General features: G+C 39.6%; 1 protein-coding gene across 5 annotated transcripts in view; it reads left to right on the plus strand.

Annotated features, from left to right (window-relative positions):
- The window catches only part of PRKCQ (protein kinase C theta), a 181,321-nt gene that overhangs the window by 116,933 nt on the left and 46,995 nt on the right, over positions 1-17,393 (plus strand). For all 5 annotated transcript variants that reach the window (XM_049882028.1, XM_049882025.1, XM_049882027.1 and 2 more), the window contains one exon: positions 2,930-3,103. In XM_049882028.1, coding sequence (XP_049737985.1) covers positions 2,930-3,103 — 174 coding nt within the window. The remainder of the gene's footprint in view (positions 1-2,929; positions 3,104-17,393) is intronic.

Below are 17,393 nucleotides of genomic sequence, written 5' to 3' on the forward strand. Positions count from 1 at the left end.
GTAGCGATAGCCATTAATTCTTTAAGTTCATTTCCACAATAATATTAACCACAGCAGACTCATTTGGTGTTAATCTGAGTATAATAGGTAATTTTACTGCCAGTCTTCATTATAATTTAGCATCAATTAATGTGCAATTATACCCTGTTACCAGAAATTGAAAGCACATTATATAGATGGAAATTGCCTTTTCAGCTTTTTAGTTTTTGGCTGGTTTGGGGATGTTTTATTGAAAGAAGCAATTACCAGAAGAGTGCTTTTAATTGTTAATGAAATGTTTATCTTTCTTTGTCCCCATGTGGATTTCTATTTTTGAACAAGGTTAATAAGAAGGAAGGAATCCCTGGGTGGCACAAACCATTAAGCAGTCGAGTACTACCCTAAAGGTTGGCGGTTCAAACCCACCCAGTGGCACCTAGGAAAACAGGCCTGGTGATCCACTTTCGAAAGGCCACAGCCTTGAAAACTCTATGGAACACATTTCTACTCTGACACACATGGGGTCACCATGAGTCAGAATTGACTCAACAGCAACTAACAACAACAATAAGAAGGATGTTAAACCTACAAGCCTTAGTATTACCCCAAGGGACAACTGAGAGCTTTGGGTATTCTCTGCTGTATGTCCGAGGCAGGATGCCCCTCTCCACCAGGGCCCCATGTCCCTATGCCCTGAGAGAATTGAACTGTGGGGCCTGAGGAGAGGAGAATAATGCAGCCAAGAAAAGTGAGACCACCGTATTTCCCTTCCTTAAAAGAAGAATCCTCCAAAGCTTGTCCTTTCTTTTTGACTCTATATAGGAAGTATGGTTCCTTACCAAAATGGTGGCCTCTGTATTCTTGTTCTCAGTCTGCTCTTAAGCCCAAACTGCAAGTTTTCTGGGAATAGGCATGTCATTCATTTGCCTGAATTCTCAACTATATTATTTTAAACCTAGACACATATGTTTTCGGTACTATTTTAACATCACTGACTTCAACATTCCCTGAAAGTCGACAAAAGAAACAAATGACAGATGTTCTTAATAACTATTATTTGGAGAGCATGTGATCATTTAAAAATCCCTTTCCCACATGGTATCTCATTGGATTCAAACAGTCCTGTAAGTTGAGAATGCAGTCATCATTATCTGTTTTACATGTTAGGAAACAGAAGCCCCAGAAGGCTAATTGGCATACTGGGATTTCCACAGCTAGTAACAGGCTGTGAGATGAGACTGGGGTCGAGGTTTTCTGTCACCAGATGCCATGTCCTTGCAACTTTCAATAGTCTGCGGCTGCATCATTTGCAAAAGCAAAGTTGTTGAAACTCTCCTATATAAAAAACCCAGACAGACTCATGAAATCAAGTGCAAAGAGTAAATAGTGATGTCTCTCATCTACTAGGAGTCCTGGTGGTGCAGTGGTTAAGTGTTTGGCTGCTAACCAAAAGGTGGGCAGTTTGAATCCACCAGGCACTCCTTGGATACCCTATGGGGCAGTTCTACTCTGTCCTATAGCGTCACTATGAGTCAGAATTGACGCAGTGGCAGTGGGTTTGGTTTGTTTTCTCATACACTGAGTAGCTCCATATTTTTGAGCAAGTTACTTCTTTAAACTCGGTTTTCTTACCTAGAAAACAGGTATTTTATCATCCATCTTGCAGGGTGTTATGGGGTGAGTATTAAATTACATAGCGCATGGGAAGTACATAATAGAATGTTTGACACATAGTAGGTCCTGAAAATGTTATTAGTTTCTGTACCACCAGATGAAATAATGCTCATTCTTTAAGTACATAAACCAAAACCAAACCAGTTGCCATCAAGTCGATTCCAATTCATGACAACCCCAAGTGTGTCAGAGCAAAACTGTACTCCCTAGGGTTTTCAGTAGTGGATTTTTCAGTAGATTGCCAGGCCTTTTTTCCAAGGCACCTCTGGGTGGACCCAAACCACTAACCTTTTGGTAAGCAGCCAAGCACTTAACCGTTCGGATCACCTAGGGATTTCTTTAAGTACATCGTTGTCGTTAGGTGCTGTCAACTTGGTTCTGACTTTAGTGACCCTGTGTACAATAGAACAAAACACTGCCAGTCCTGTGCCATCCTCACAATCGTTATGCTTGAGCCCATCGTTGCAGCAACTGTGTCAGTTTGTCTCTTTGAGGATCTTCCTCTTTCACTTACCCTCTATTTTACCAAGCACGATGATCTTCTCCAGGACTGGTCCTTCTGATAACATGTCCAAAGTATGTGAAACAAAGTCTCGCCATCCTTGCTTCCAAGGAGCATTCCAGCTGTACTTCTTCCAAGACAGATTTGTTGGTTCTTCTGGCAGTCCGGTATATTCAGTATTCTTCGCCAACACTGTAATTCAAAGACATCAGCTCTTCTTCAGTCTTCCTTATTCATTGTCCAGCTTTTGCATGCATATGAAGCAATTGAAAATACTGACAGACCGACAGACACATGGTCGTTTAAGGAGAACCATATCGCTCATGTGTTCTTTTTTGCCTTGAAAAACTGGGTACAACTTAGAGCTATGTTTTGTGCACATCTGCAGTAATGTTTCAAGTGCAACCATCTTCTCCTTTCTATTGCTTGCCTCTTGTTCTTTCAGTAAACACTTTGTCCCTATGAATCACTCAAATCCCTGGGCAGTCAGGGCATGCAGGTACTGGGAATGGCGCATCCCATTGCGTAGCGATTTTGTGGATATCCATTGAAAGGTACAAGTAGATAGTGTGAAACTGTTAGGTAACATCCTAAACCAGTGAAGGACTATATTTTGTCTTAGTAAAAGGGGTGAGGGGGAGGAGGAAGAAAAAGAGGAGGGGAGTCCTCTTTTGTCACCTAATGCATGTCTCTCAGGACTTTGTCTCTTTAATGAGTATGAATCCAAACTTTAAAATAAAAATAAAAAAACTTACTTCTTCACCTTTCTTCTAGGTCTTCCTAGCAGAGTTCAAGAAAACCAATCAGTTTTTTGCAATAAAAGCCTTAAAGAAAGATGTGGTCTTGATGGATGACGATGTGGAGTGTACAATGGTGGAGAAGAGAGTCCTCTCGTTGGCCTGGGAGCATCCATTTTTAACGCACATGTTTTGTACATTCCAGACCAAGGTATGTACACCACTCGGACAGCCCTTCCCTCCACCTCTAACAGTAATCTATGTGTCTCTCGTGACATCCTCATTTGGAGACATGGGGCATTGTCTCTGTTTTTATCTTTAGCTTTCAGTGTACTTTCCACGCACCCGTACAAGTTTTCATCTCTTCTAAACACCATTGAAATATTGCTTAAGATTTTTTGATGTAGTCAATTGGGAAAGGAATTTACTTCTGGATTTGTTTGTCCTTTTGCTTGCTTCGGGGAATTTGGTTAACTTAGCATAATTTAGTTTAGCTAAGCAGTCTGACTTGCATGACAAAGCAGTGGTTTTGGGAGAAAAAAATGTGACTCCTGTTTGTTCATCTTTCATCTACCTACACGTATCTGAAGAGACAAAAGTTGAGAAACAGGTAGAAATCCACGTGCAATGTTCTCTTCCTTTACAATGCAGGCAAAAGAGCAGCCTTTACAGGGGGCTTGCCTGTCTTTATCAGCTCTCTCTGTCAGCAAGGGAGGCACTGAGCAGGGAGATGAGGGGATGGGGGCCTCAGCTGCCATTCCACACAGATCTCCCTTAGTGATGCCGTCCTGTCAGAAGGCCCTCCTGCTTGGGGATGATTCTTGTCCTGGTATCCTTCTTCCTTAAAAAAAATTATAGGCGCTTCTTTTCTGATTCAAAAGTTATTCAGAATCATGTTAGAAGATTTGGAAAATGCTTATAAGCTCAAAGAAGAAAATCATTTGTAACCACGCCATTTGGATACACTCACCATTAATACTTTGAAGTTCATCCTTCTAGATTTTCCCCCAGTGAATTTCTAAACAAAAATTACATTCCATTGTAAATACTTGTAACTGGCTGTTTTAACGCTGTATTATATACATTTTCTCACGTCTGCGCGGATTCTTCTACAACATGATTTGTCTAATGAGAACACATCTAACTTTTTTTCTGGTTTAAATAACACTGAAAGGAACATCCTTGTAAAGCAGTCTTTGTGGCCAAGCATTATTTTCTCTCATTTTTCTGCTCTCCTCCACTCTATCCCCACTGTATGTCGCCTAGAATAATAAGCCAGACCCCTGTGGGTCCATGTGCTTGAGGTCCAAAGAGTGGTAAGGGTGGGGTTTTTTCCCCCTTTTTCTATTTAGTGCTTTCAAGATAATGTAGTATAGTACCTTTGATTGAGCAGTAGAGGCCTCTAAGCTGCCCTTCGGCTAGAGAAAGAATTAATGGGGGAACTATGGGAATCAGAAAAAGTTGGCAGCAGTTACCAGGGCTTTCACACTGCTTCCCCAGAACCAACAGATTCTCAGCAAATGTTTAATGAACAAGTGAATGGATGGATGGATGGATGGATGGATGGATGGATGGATGGATGGATGGATGGATGGATGGATGGATGGATGGATGGATGGATGGATGGATGGATGGATGGATGCACTTACCTAAAATAAAAAGAAAGCAGACCATGGAAAAGCACTTACTGGGCCTATACTGTATTCAGAGCTCTATGGAGGATACAGAAATAGATAACACAGTTCCTGGCCTTCAGAATTTCATAATCTAAGAAGGAGCCCTGGTGGCACAGTGGTTAAGTGCTAACCAAAAGGTCAACGGCTCGAACTCAACAGCCACTGCGTGGGAGCAGGTTGTGGCAGTCTGCTCCCCTAAAGATTTACAGCCTTAGAAACCCTATGGGGCAGGTCTACCCTTGTTTTATAGGGTCGCTATGAGTCTGAATCGACTTGATGGCAGTGGGAAATAAAAGAGGCAAGACTGATACTTCTAAACAACAGTGAGTAATGTTAAATTGTGCAGAATTTGAATAGGCAGAAAAGAGAAGGGAGACCTTGGGCGTCAGAGATGTGGCAGGACCTCGTGAGAGACACATGAAGGAATGGGGGTGGGGTGATGATAAGCTGTTTAGGAGAAAATAGGCTTAAACTGCATCAGGAAGGCATTTGGAATTTCTGGTAATGAGGATTGGGGGGATTTTCTACTGGGAACATTCTCCGTCGGTCCAGAATGCTATAGAGGTATTCCTGAAAGGCAAAGCAAGGAACTCTGCCGCACAATCCCCAACTGCGTTCTAGGTTTACTGTGTGCCCGGGAGCCTACATGTGATCTCACTTTTCCTCTTCGATTATTACAAGGCTTGCCTCGAACTGCTGCATACACTTCAGACCAGGCTTCTAGGAGCTACTTATAGAGCCTAGCTTGACTTGGCACCTTTTTCTCACTTTTTTTTTTTTTACATTTGTAAGATATACTTGAGTATCTTATAGGGAGGGCTGTTAAGAACCCTGCTTTGTAGCAAATAGGTGTGTTTCCTTCTTTTGGTTGTCTGCCAGAGCCTCAGGCAGTGTTCGTGTCTTTCCCTGTTACGAGAGAGGCTTTCTGCTCCACGTAGCTGTGATGCTTTACAAGGACCTGAGAAGTAGACGTATCAGCAGCATTTATGCCAGAAGGGGGAAAAAAAAAAAAAAAAAGCAAGAGAATGTGCACATCATATGTAAATATGACTAGTTTCAGTACTTAGATTTCAAGGAATTGAGCTCTTTAGAAAGAGAAAGCAAAAAATTATAAAGCTTGCATTACACGTTCCCAAGGACGCTGAGTTGCTCTTGAAATTAATTTATTATTCAAACCTTGCATGCCAAAGCAATCAATTTAATAACACTGGTGAATGTAAAAAGTAACAATTTATATGAATGAATGATGGTTTTCTCTGGGTGCATTTTGGGAATGGCCCTTCTTTGAGGGGAGAGTTACCCTTGCACACTAGGTAAGACATCGTTGCTAGTGGCAGTCACATTGGCCCCAGGCTCATGGTGACCGCGTGCCCAGTGGAACCAAACGCTGCCTGTTCCTGTACCATCCCCATGATGGGTTGCTGATCAGACCATTGTGATCTGGCTGATTTTCAGAAGTAGCCACCAGGCCATTCTTCCTCGTACAAATTAAGATATTAGGTGAAACGAATTATTTACTTTTCTAGGGAATGTTATTTCCTGGAGAAAGTTATTTCTTTGATTTCTTTCTACAAAGAGCTTACCTGTTGAATACGAGATTACTCAGGATATTTTGCGGACACGTTATTCACTTGTTTTTTACAAGAAGCATGTGGATTAAATCATTAAAAGTTTGTTTTTCAACTTACTTTTGTTGTGAATATACACGGTAGAACATGCACCAATTCAGTAATTTCTACATAGCATTAGAAGTTTTTAAAGTTTATGTGTGACAGATGTATGACCTCTTAAAGTACAAAAGTATGGTAAAGCCATTTAGGGAGGCTAGGTAGAATGAAAAGGGGTGTGGACTTGCATTCTGAAGAAGTTCAGTTTCAGCTCTCTACCATACACCGGCAAGGCTCTGGGGCTTCGTTTCCACCCCTGCACAGAAAAGAGTGTGAAAATTACCCTACAGAGGGGCTGTGAAGGGCAGACTGGGCACAATATGTGAAAGTGATGCTTGGGATAGAGATATGCAAAAATATCAGTTGAGTCTGAACCTGAACGAGGCTCAAAAGGAAAGAATCTTTGAAATTAATTTTCTCTGTGCTAGATCCAGGTGACTTCGTACATCATTCAAGTTGTGACATAAATTATGGGCATCAGAGTCTAGTGCATCTTAGCATGATGAAGGGTTGTTGTTGTCTTGACAGGAGGAAGGAACAATGTCGTATTCTTTTTTACTAACTTTTTTTTTTTTGTATGTACATTTTCTGTGTCTGTTGTTGGTTGCCATCGAGTCAATTCTGACTCATGGAGTAGAACTGCTCCATAGGGTTTTCAAGGCTGTGACCTTTTGGAAACAGATTGCCAGGCCTGTCTCCCAAGACACCTCTGGGTGGTTTGAACCATCAACTTTTCAGCTAGTAGTTGTATGGTTAACCACTTGTGTCTCCCAGGGACTCCACGCAAATGTCTACAGGGCTTGAATTTGCATGATCCCTTCTCAGTATCAACTGAGTGTATATGCAGCCAACTTTGCATGACTGGATTTTATATCTATATGTTCAGTACCTATTTTCCATTATTTACATTCAAAAAAAGTAAAAATAGGAAAACCACAGTAAACTTTTATCTATAAGAACAACTGTCATAGTCTTTTTTTTCCATATTTTATTGTGTTTTAGGTGAAAGTTTACACAGCAAATTAGGTTTCCATTTAGCAATTTTTATACAGATTGTTCCCTGAGATTGGTTACAGTTTTCACAGTCTGTCAGCATTCTCGTTATTTCCATTCTGTTTGTTCTGTTTCCATTGATCTAGCTTCTCTGCCCCTCTTTGTCTTCTCATCTTTGCTTTTGGGTAAATGTTGATCTCATACCATTGTTTGTCTAAGGGAGCACATTACTTATGGGTAATTCTGTTTATTTTATAAACCAATCTATTATTTGGCTGAAAGGTGACCTCTAGGAGTGGCTTCAGTTCCAAGTTCAAAGTGTATCTTAGGGTGGTAGTCTCGGGACTTCCTCTAGTCTCTATTGGTCCAGTATGTCTGGCCTCTTTTAAGAATTTAAATTTTGTTTTACATTTTTCTCCCACCCTATCCAGGACCTTCTATTGTGTCCTTGGTCAGAAGGTCGGTAGTGGTAGCCAGGCACCATCTAATTGTTTGTCATAGTTCTTTAACTATATCCACTTACAAGTAAATGAAAAACTACTAAAAATTTCATCATAAAACCTTAACAACTCAGTACTCAAATTACTCTCAAAGGTCCCTGTTAAATCAGTTCAGCAAATGTTTCTTGGGACCTAGTATTTGTAAAATCTGTATTTTTCCCCAAAAGAGACAAGTTTCAAAGTGTATGGTAATTAAACTGCAAAGCTATTTCCTTCTCTAACCTAAATATAATAATAAATAAATAAACCTACCTAACTTGGAAAAATAATATTCACTTTCCTTCATTTTAAAAACCCATTAACCCATTGCCATCAAGTTGATTCTGCTTCATAGTGACCCTATAGGACAGAGTAGAACTGCCCCATAGGTTTCCAAGGAGTGGCTAGTGGATTCAAACTCCCAGCCTTTTGGTTAGCAGCTGAATGAATGCTTAAGCACTGTACCACCAGGGCTCCAAACCAAACCCGTTGCTGTTGAGTCAATTCTGACTCATAACAACCCTGTAGGACAGAGGAGAACTGCTCCATAGAGTTTCCAAGGCTATAAGGATACCATTAATTATTACACTATTAAATTCCTCAATTTGAAAAAAGTATTTTTTTTAATTTTGTATATTAAGCTCCGTCTCCCCATTTCAGAATTTTAAAAATACAAAGTAGCATTTGTGTCCATTAGAAATTCCATTTGGCAGCTAATAACAGAGACAGAAAATAACAATGGCTTAAATAAGATGGAGGGATTCATCTTTCTCGTATAAAAGCAGTGAGATGCATGTGGTTCAGAGCACCATGACAGCGCCATGGTGTCATCGGGGATCCAAGCACATTTGTTTCCTTGTCCCATCATCCACTGCACTGGGCTTCCATCCTCAAGGTAACTTCTCAGTCCAATATGGCTGCTGGAGTTCAGCTGTCACAGTCACATTCTAGTCAGGAAGCGGGGGCAAGAGCGAAAGACAAGGAAAAGTCCATGCCAGCTGTCTGTTCCCTATTAAGACACTTGCATAACCCTCACCAAAAAAAAAAAAAAAAAAATTCTACTTATATCTCTTCACTCATTCTAGCTGCCAGGAAAGCTGGAAAATATAATCATTCAGCTGGGCACATTGCCATCCAGAATACATTTTTTAGTAAGAGAGGGAGATTGAATATCAGTTAGGCAACTAGCCATCTCTGCTTTAACATATATTTTAAAATGCAGAAAATATGATAAAATCTACTTTTATTGAGGGCCTATTTTGTGTCAGATACTTTCCTGGGGACCTTGAATATATTATTTAATTGTGATAATAACCCTGTGAGGAAGGTATAATTATTCCCATTTTACCTGTGAGAAAATCAAGGCTAAGAAAGATTAACTTGCCTACAGTAACTCGCCTGATAACTGTGAACAATGTTGAATCTTATCGTTTGTCTCTGTGTGCAGATACTGGCCTCCTACATATTCATACCGTGTATTTTAGTGGCATGTCATCTCTATAGTAACAAAATGTTCACCTACAGGGGAGAAAAATCTCTGAGGAAAACAGTTTTCCTCTTTTGTTAATTATGCTAGAGTAAATGAGAGGTAAATAACTCAAGTATCTAAAGTTTCTTTCATATATCAGTCATAAAACTCTAGAAAAGAGGTTTTAGCTCCAAAATTAGTCTAAAAGGGCAGCTGCATCTAGAACTGTGAGAACATTTTTTTTAAGAAAATAATTTTTCTTTAGAAATTAAGTGATCGAATTCCAATTTCATTTGTGTCTCCTTTGAATTCTGAAAGGTCTATCTGTATTCAAATCTAAAAGTGTAATTTAAGAAGTATTAGTTTTTCACACCGATAAGTTTTAGATGACACGAGAACATCTCTGCATCCTTCCTCAAGCTGAATTTGAGTGAAGTCAACTAAGATTTTGCAGGTCTCCTTACGGCTGCCTCCCCGGTACAACGTCAGGAGTCAGGAGGCATTATTAAAATTAATATTAGTTAATTAATAATTAATTAATGTTAGTATATTTACATCACTGCCTTTGAGTTCCACACTTGCAATCTGAACCAGCTTAACATTCTTCATCAGTATTACTTTGAATTTATCTTTTATGAAAAAGAAGAATGTTTCACTTTCTACTATAGACAGAATACACAAAGCTTAATTTCCGGGGCAGAACCCACTCATGGGTTTCCCTCCTCTGGTCATGGCTTAGGGCATGAGCTCATGTCCTGACTCTTCATGTGACTCTGAACAAGTCACCTAACATTTCTTTGAGACATGTCATAGTTGAGTCTTATTTTCTGCTTCCAGACCAGTTTCCGTTGAGTTGATTCTGATTCACAGTGACCTCATGTGTTAGAATAGAACCGTGCTCCACAGGGTTTTCAATGGCTGGTTTTTTGGAAGTAGATCACCAGGCCTTTCTTCCAAGGTGCCTCTGGGTGGGTTCAATCCTCCAACTTTTCGGTTAGCAGCTGAGGATGTTAACCATTTGCACCACCCAGGGACACATTTGCCTCCAGAAGAGTAATGTAAAAAAATAGTATTTGCAGAGGAGTTTGAATGCTTTCTGGAGAAAGTATATTAATTGCAAGGCATTATTATTGTGTGAACTATGTGCAGTATGTATGTAAAAACTCCTTTGATATATAGTTTTTCAAAAGTATGTCATTCTGGTATTTCTATGGTTTGAAGGCAAAACCCATCCAAGATTGCCAGAAATTTTACAATTCCAAGCATTTCATTTAGAAACTGTCTCATCTGGTGCTCTCAAAAAACCCTGTAGTCCATAAACCCTCTGGTTGAGCTAGGAGTGCTGGCAATTATCACAACTTTAGCAAGGAAAAGAAAAACCACACAAGCCACATCCTTAGAAAGACTTGTCCCTAAGCTCGGACAAGAGTTTATTTTTTATGCCTTCCCCACTAGCAGTGACCAATAAGTCTCTCTTTGTTAGAGTACTCCAGTGGCTTTCTGATAACTAAGAATGCTTAAAAATGATCATTTCAGAAATTGCAGATTGCTTAGATGTGCTTCACATAGATGCCCTTTCTGTGCAAATAAATTGTGACCTGGCAGATGTTAGATTCACAGTTAATTTACAGAAATTACTAAATTTATAGCAGATGTGTAATAAAGTAATGTTGTACTCACAAAGTTTGCTTTAGGTTTTCCTGACTAAAGACACAGGAGATAATCAGCAATTACCAAACCAGTAACCAAGTGCTGTCAGGTCAATTCCTACTCCATAGGGTTTTCTTTCCTTTAAATTGTATTTATTTTGTTGTTATTGAGAATGCGCACAGCAAAACATACACCAATTCAACAGTTTCTACATGTACCATTTAATGACACTGAATGATTACATTCTTCAAGTTGTGCAACCCTTCTCACCCTCCTTTCTGAGTTGTTCCTCCCTCATTAACATAAACTCACTGCCCCCTAAGGTTTCCATCCAATCTTTCCAGTTGCTGTTGTCAATTTGATTTCATATAGATAGTTCTTAAAAAAGCATGATGTTCAAGGCAGACCTTTTTTACTAGTTAAGCTAAACTATTGCTAGGTTTTAAGAAGACTTTGGGGGATATTTTTGGCTTAAGTTTCAAATGATTACCTCAGGGTAGTCGTTTCCAGGGATTCACCCACCCTCCATGGCTCTGGAAAGTCTAGAGTCTATGAGAATTTGAAATTGTGTTCTACCTTTTCCCACTTTTGATCAGGATTTTTCTATAGAATCTTTGATCAAAATGTTCAATAACGGTGGCTAGGCACCATCCAGTTCTTCTGGTCTCATGGCAAAGGAGGCAGTTGTTCATGGAGGCAATTAGCCACACATTCCATATCCTCCTCCAATTCTGACTCTTCTTCTTCCTCTCTTGTTCCACGTGAATAGAGACCAATTGTTGTGCCTCGGATGGGCGCTCACAAGCTTTTAAGATCCCAGGCACTACAAAAGGAACTAGGAGGTAGAACAGAAGCACTAAATACGTTATTAGGCCAATTAACGGGGATGTCCCATGAAACCATGACCCTAACTCTCCAAACCAAGGAACCAAATCCCACGAGACATTGTACATAAGCAGCCTTAACAGCTACTTTTTTTTTTTGCCATTGTAAATATATGTATCACACAGTTTTTGCCAGTTCAACTTTTTACAGTTGTACAACTTATTGACAGCAATTACAATAATCAGGTGTCTAACCTACCCTTAATCAATGTGATTTTTCCATCTCTGTTAGCCCCCTTTTTCTCCCCTCCCTCCTGACCTTGGCAACCACTAATAAACTTTGGTCTCTATACATTTGCCTTTTCTTATCTTTTTATAAGTGAGGTAATACAATATTTGGCCTTTTGTGATCGGCTTATTTCATTCAGCATAATGTCTTCAGGCTCCATCCATAGTGTAACATGTATTAAGACTTCCTGTCTCCTACTGGCTGAGCAGTATTACATTTTATGTATGAATCACATTTTGTTTATTCATTCATCTGTTGATGGGCATTTAGGTTGTTTCCACTGTGAGTAGTGCTGAAATGAACATTAGTGTACATGTCTCTTTGAGTCTCTGCTTTCAAGTCTTTTGGGTGTATACCTAGGAGTGGAGTTGCTCGGTCATGTGGTAGCTCTGGGAACCCTGGTGGCATAGTGGTTAAGCGCTACAGCTGCTAACCAAAGGTCAGCAGTTCGAATCTGCCAGGGGCTTTTTGGAAACTCAGTGGGGCAGTTCTACTCTGTCCTATAGGGTCGCTATGAGTCAAAATCAACTCGACGGCACTGGGTTTGGTTTGGGTTTTGGGATGGTGGTTCTATTTTTAATTTTTTGAGGAAATACTACACTCTTTCCACAGCAGCTGTACCAATTTGCATTCCCACCAGCAATGGGTAAGAGTTCCAATTTCCCCACATCCTGGCCAAGATTTGTTATTTTCTGTTTTTTTAATCTTAGCCATCCTAGTGAAAGTGTAATGGTATCCCACTGTGGTTTTGATTTTCATCTCTCTGATAGCTGACACTGAGCATCTTTTCATACGTTTGGTGGCCATTTGAGTGTCCTCTTCCATAGGGTTTTCAATGGCTGATTTTTCGGAAGTAGGTTGCCAGGTCTTTCTTTCAAGGCACCTCAAACCACCAACCTTTCAGTTAGCAACCAATTATGTTAACTGTTCGCACCACCCAGAGACTCAGACAGCAATTAGTGAACAAATACTCATGAATTAATTTACTCTAAGTATTGCTGCATCAGTCTGAAATGCTGTGCCCTTTTCTACACTCCCTGCTTTTTAAGGTCACAGATATTTTCTCAACATAATGTGCCTTCTGTAATGTTTCTTCAGGGTTCATGTGCCCAGACTTTTAGTCCATTCTTTTGTTAGCTGTTCTCACAAAGCCCCAAAGGTATTGTTACCAGCTTCTCACAAGCCCTGAGCCTTTTGCTTCTGCTTCAAAAGAGTATTGTAGGAAAGTGCCTCTCATCCATGAATCTACTGCCGCTCCTTTGAAAGCTTACTCAAAAACTATCTGCTCTGTAAATCATGCTCAGATTCACTAAATCCTGCTTAATTACCGTTGTCCTTTACCACCACCACCCCAGGCTTTTCAGCTTACACGACTCAGATGATTTTGTTTGTGTGTGTGTGTGTGTGTGTTGCTCATCATTTTCTAAGTGGTTTTCTCCATATGCCCTTATTCTGTTTCTCCATTTAGATAACACGTTTCTTGATACAAGAAGCATGTTTTTCCATTTTTTTTTTTTCCGTTTCCACCCAGAGAATCCTAAATAATGCTTTAGAAAAGAAAAATAAGTGGTCTTTCAGTAAATTATATTGGCCAACTATGAAATCTCTGCCAGAATTCTCAAGTGCCAGAAAGACTGGTCCAGAGCAGAACAGTGAAGGAGGTGATGTCCATCCTGGCTATACCCTCTTCTCACCATTTTGTGCCTTCCAATCCCGTTATTTCCTCCTCCTCCTCAGGCTTTCCATCATCTCGGACTCACTGTAGCTTCCTGGACTCTTCTATGATTCCAAAATCATTCTTGTCTCTCTCCTTGTCTCTGCCTATTTGCGCTTCTTTATCTCAATGCCCTCTTCTCAGCTGATAGTCTTACAGAAGGTATGAGTGTGTGTATTGTTCCCAGGAATAATTTCTTCTTAAAATAAGGCACTTAGAGATACAGTTCCTTATGAAACAAAAGATCACATTGTGTTTGTGTCTGAGGTGATTGGAGTACACAGAACATATCGTGAGGAAGTGGATCACTGTGGAACCCTTCCACAGATAGGCAGGAGTTGAAACTGGTAATATATGAGAGTTGGAATAAACATACTAAAAAGGTCCAAGTATCGAACTGAAGAGAAGCACCACTCTTCAGTAGGAGGGGGGGAAAAAAAGCAACAGAGAAGGACTGTTCAGGGAGGTAAGTGGAGGACGAGAAGTGTACTGGGAGCCAGGGGAGGAAAGAATTTCAAGAAAGTGGTGAAAAGCTTGATGATGGAACACAGATTGTCAAATGTGTATTTAGGAATAACAGAAGGAAGTGTTTTAGAAGAAGGACGAGGACATGTGTCAAATTCCAGAATGTTTAGGAGTGAATGGTGGGCAGGTCGATGCAGTGGTTATCCAAAAACCTTTCAGAAAGTGTGTTTCAGAAGGTGGAAGCTTGCTATGATGGCAGGATTTAAAGGTCAAGAGTAATGGAGAATGCTTGAGACAGGGAGGAAGAAACCAGACAAAAGGAAAGAGTTCGCAGTGGAGGTTGTGGAGAGGAGGGGAAGAAGAGGTGGGACAAAGAATGAAAGCAAACTCTGCTAAGGAGCAGGGACACTTCTGAGAGTCTATACTGGGGAGAACATGTGTGATGGGAGTTTCCCAAAAGTAGAAACTGGCAAGGTGAGAGCAGCCATCAAGACAGCAAAACAAATTGAAATAAAACCAACTTTAGCTTCTACATCAATTTTATAGTGATTTGTATTTACCCAGAATAAGTAAATGAGCTTTTAAATCCTAGGTGTTTAATAGGTTAAGTAAGTGGTTAATTTTCAAGATCAGGGAGTGGGGGATAACTATTTCTGGAAGTGCAGTTACAAATATTTTGATTAAGTAGTAATTTTTTTTCTGGGTAGTAATTATTAACCAAAAGCAATAAAAACATGTTTTTAGAAGTCATATTTTCAAGCAAAATTTTACAGAGAACCTGCAGTGCCACCTTTTGTTGTATAATGTCTACTTTATAGGGCAATTAACCGTTGTAAGAATTTAGTAGAACACTGTCTCTGTCTTCTTCAGTTATTATTTTATTGATATTTTTATGATTTATGAATTCCATATGAGGAAAAATCTACAGAACATTAGTATTACTATCAATGTATTGTTTAGTCCATAGCCTCGTTCTTCCTTGTATTTAGGGGAATTTGTCCTTTGGTAACCTAAAATTGAACAAGAATAACAAACCTCCTTGGCAAATACTAAGAATCTATGCCATAGAAATGATTTCATTCCACTTGGATCTATAATCAACATCCATGGAAGCAGCAGTCAGGAAGTCAAATGACATACTGCATTAGGAAAATCTGCTGCAAAAGACCTCTTTAAATTGTTAAAAAGCTAAGATGTCACTTAAAGGACCAAGGTGCACCTGATGCAAGCCGTGGTATTTTCATTCACCTCATATGCATGAAAAAGCTGGACAGTGAATAAGGGAGACCAAAGAATGGATGCCTTTGAATTATGGTGTTGGTGAAGAATATTGAATATACTTCACCAACTGCTAGAAGAATGAACGAATCTGTCTTGGAAGAAGTACAGCCAGGATGCTCCTTAGAGGCGAGGATGGCAAGACTTCATCTCACGTACTTTGGACATGTTATCAGAAGGGACCAGTCCCTGGAGAAAGCTATCATGCTTGGTAAAGTAGAGGGTCAGCAAAAGAGAGGAAAACCCTCAGCAAGTTGGATTGACACAGTGGCTGCAGCAATGGGCTAGAGCATAGCAATGATTGTGAGGATGGTGCAGGATCGGGCAGTGTTTCGTTCCATTGTATATTGGGCCACTATAAGTCGGAACCGACTCATCAGCACCTAACAACAACAGCAACCTGCTGTAGAAACACTACTGTGATAGTCTGTAGTATGATAGTTTTATTGAAAGAAACAAATCACTCAGGTGTTTAAGAGGCAAGACTCAATGTTTTCCTTGATTATAAAAGTAATTACAGAAAAACATACTTCAAACATTGTAAAATACACAAAAGTATTTGAAAAAGAAGTGTCATTCATAGTTATAGCCTTCAAAGGCACTCAGAGATAATGGTTTTAAGGATGTGTTTCATATTTTTCCTTTTAATTCTGTAACAGTGATAATTTAGGAAATTTAAAATCTTCATCATAGTAGGTCATTTTCACATCAAAACCATATTCCTTGAAACCTGCCTTCCATATTAAACCTCAGTTTCTTCCTGTGACCCTTCTGTGTGTATGAATATATATTTCTCAATTTGTGTATACAAGTATATTGTGTGTATTAATTATAATCATAATAATAAAATAATAACAGCTGACATTTATAAAGCACTTACTATATGCCTGGCCCTGTTCTAGGCATGGTATATGTTTTGGCTCATTCAATCTTCATGTTCAGCCCTGGTGGTGCAGTGGTTAAAAGCTTGGCTGCTATCCAAAGGTTGGCCATTTGAATCCACCAGCCGCTTCTTGGAAATCCTATGGGGCAGTTCTACTCTGTCCTATAGAGTCTCTATAGGGTCACTATGCGTTGGAACAGACTCCATGGCAACGGGTTTTATTAATCATCTTGTTGTTGTTAGTTGCCATGCAGTTGAGTCAGCTCCAACTCATAGCGACCTTATGTATAACAGAACAAAACATTGTCCGGTCCTATGCTATCTTCATGATTGTTGGTGTGTTTGAGTACGTTGTTGTGGCTATAATCTTCATAGCCACCTTATAAAGTAGACACTATTTTTTTTTTTTTTTTATTCCCACTTTATAGACAAGAAGCTGAGGTGGCCCTAAGAGGATAAGCAATGCACCAGAGATCACACAGCTCTTAAATAGTGAAGCCAGAATTCAAATTCGGGCAGTTTGGTAGCAACACCCATAGGCCTAACTGCTGTAACTGCCTCTCATTAGAGGCAACCATATAAGGAAAACAATTTTAAAATTCATGAAATGGAGTCCTGTTTGTACTTCTGTTATGAAGGAAAATAATTTGTTCGTTAACACAAGAAAACCCTATGAGACAATTAAGCCAGTAAATACTAACTGAATCTGAGTCCCTGTTGCAGGGTACAAACCTCTAGAAGTCAGGCATGTTATCTCTGACACATACTAATGAATCTATTGAAAGCAGTGAATTTTACTAATTAGAGTTTACAGTAGAAATACAAACAGACCTTAATGAAAGAGTTTGCTGGTTCTGTAGAGAGCTGTCTCAATCTCTCTTCCTCTGTCTCTCTCTCTCTCTCTCTCTCTCCCTCTCTCTCACACACACACACATTCATACACACACATACTCTACATTTAGATATACAAAATGTTATCTATTGGTTTCTTTTTTTTGATGGCATATTCTTTTTCTTTAGATCATTTATTTTATTTATTTTTATTGTTGAGAATATACAGAGCAGAATATATTCCAGTTCAACAGTTTTGTACATGTACAGTTCAGTGACATTGA

Source organism: Elephas maximus, chromosome 4 (assembly GCF_024166365.1).
Source record: "Elephas maximus indicus isolate mEleMax1 chromosome 4, mEleMax1 primary haplotype, whole genome shotgun sequence".
In the NCBI taxonomy this organism is placed as follows: Eukaryota; Metazoa; Chordata; class Mammalia; order Proboscidea; family Elephantidae; genus Elephas; species Elephas maximus.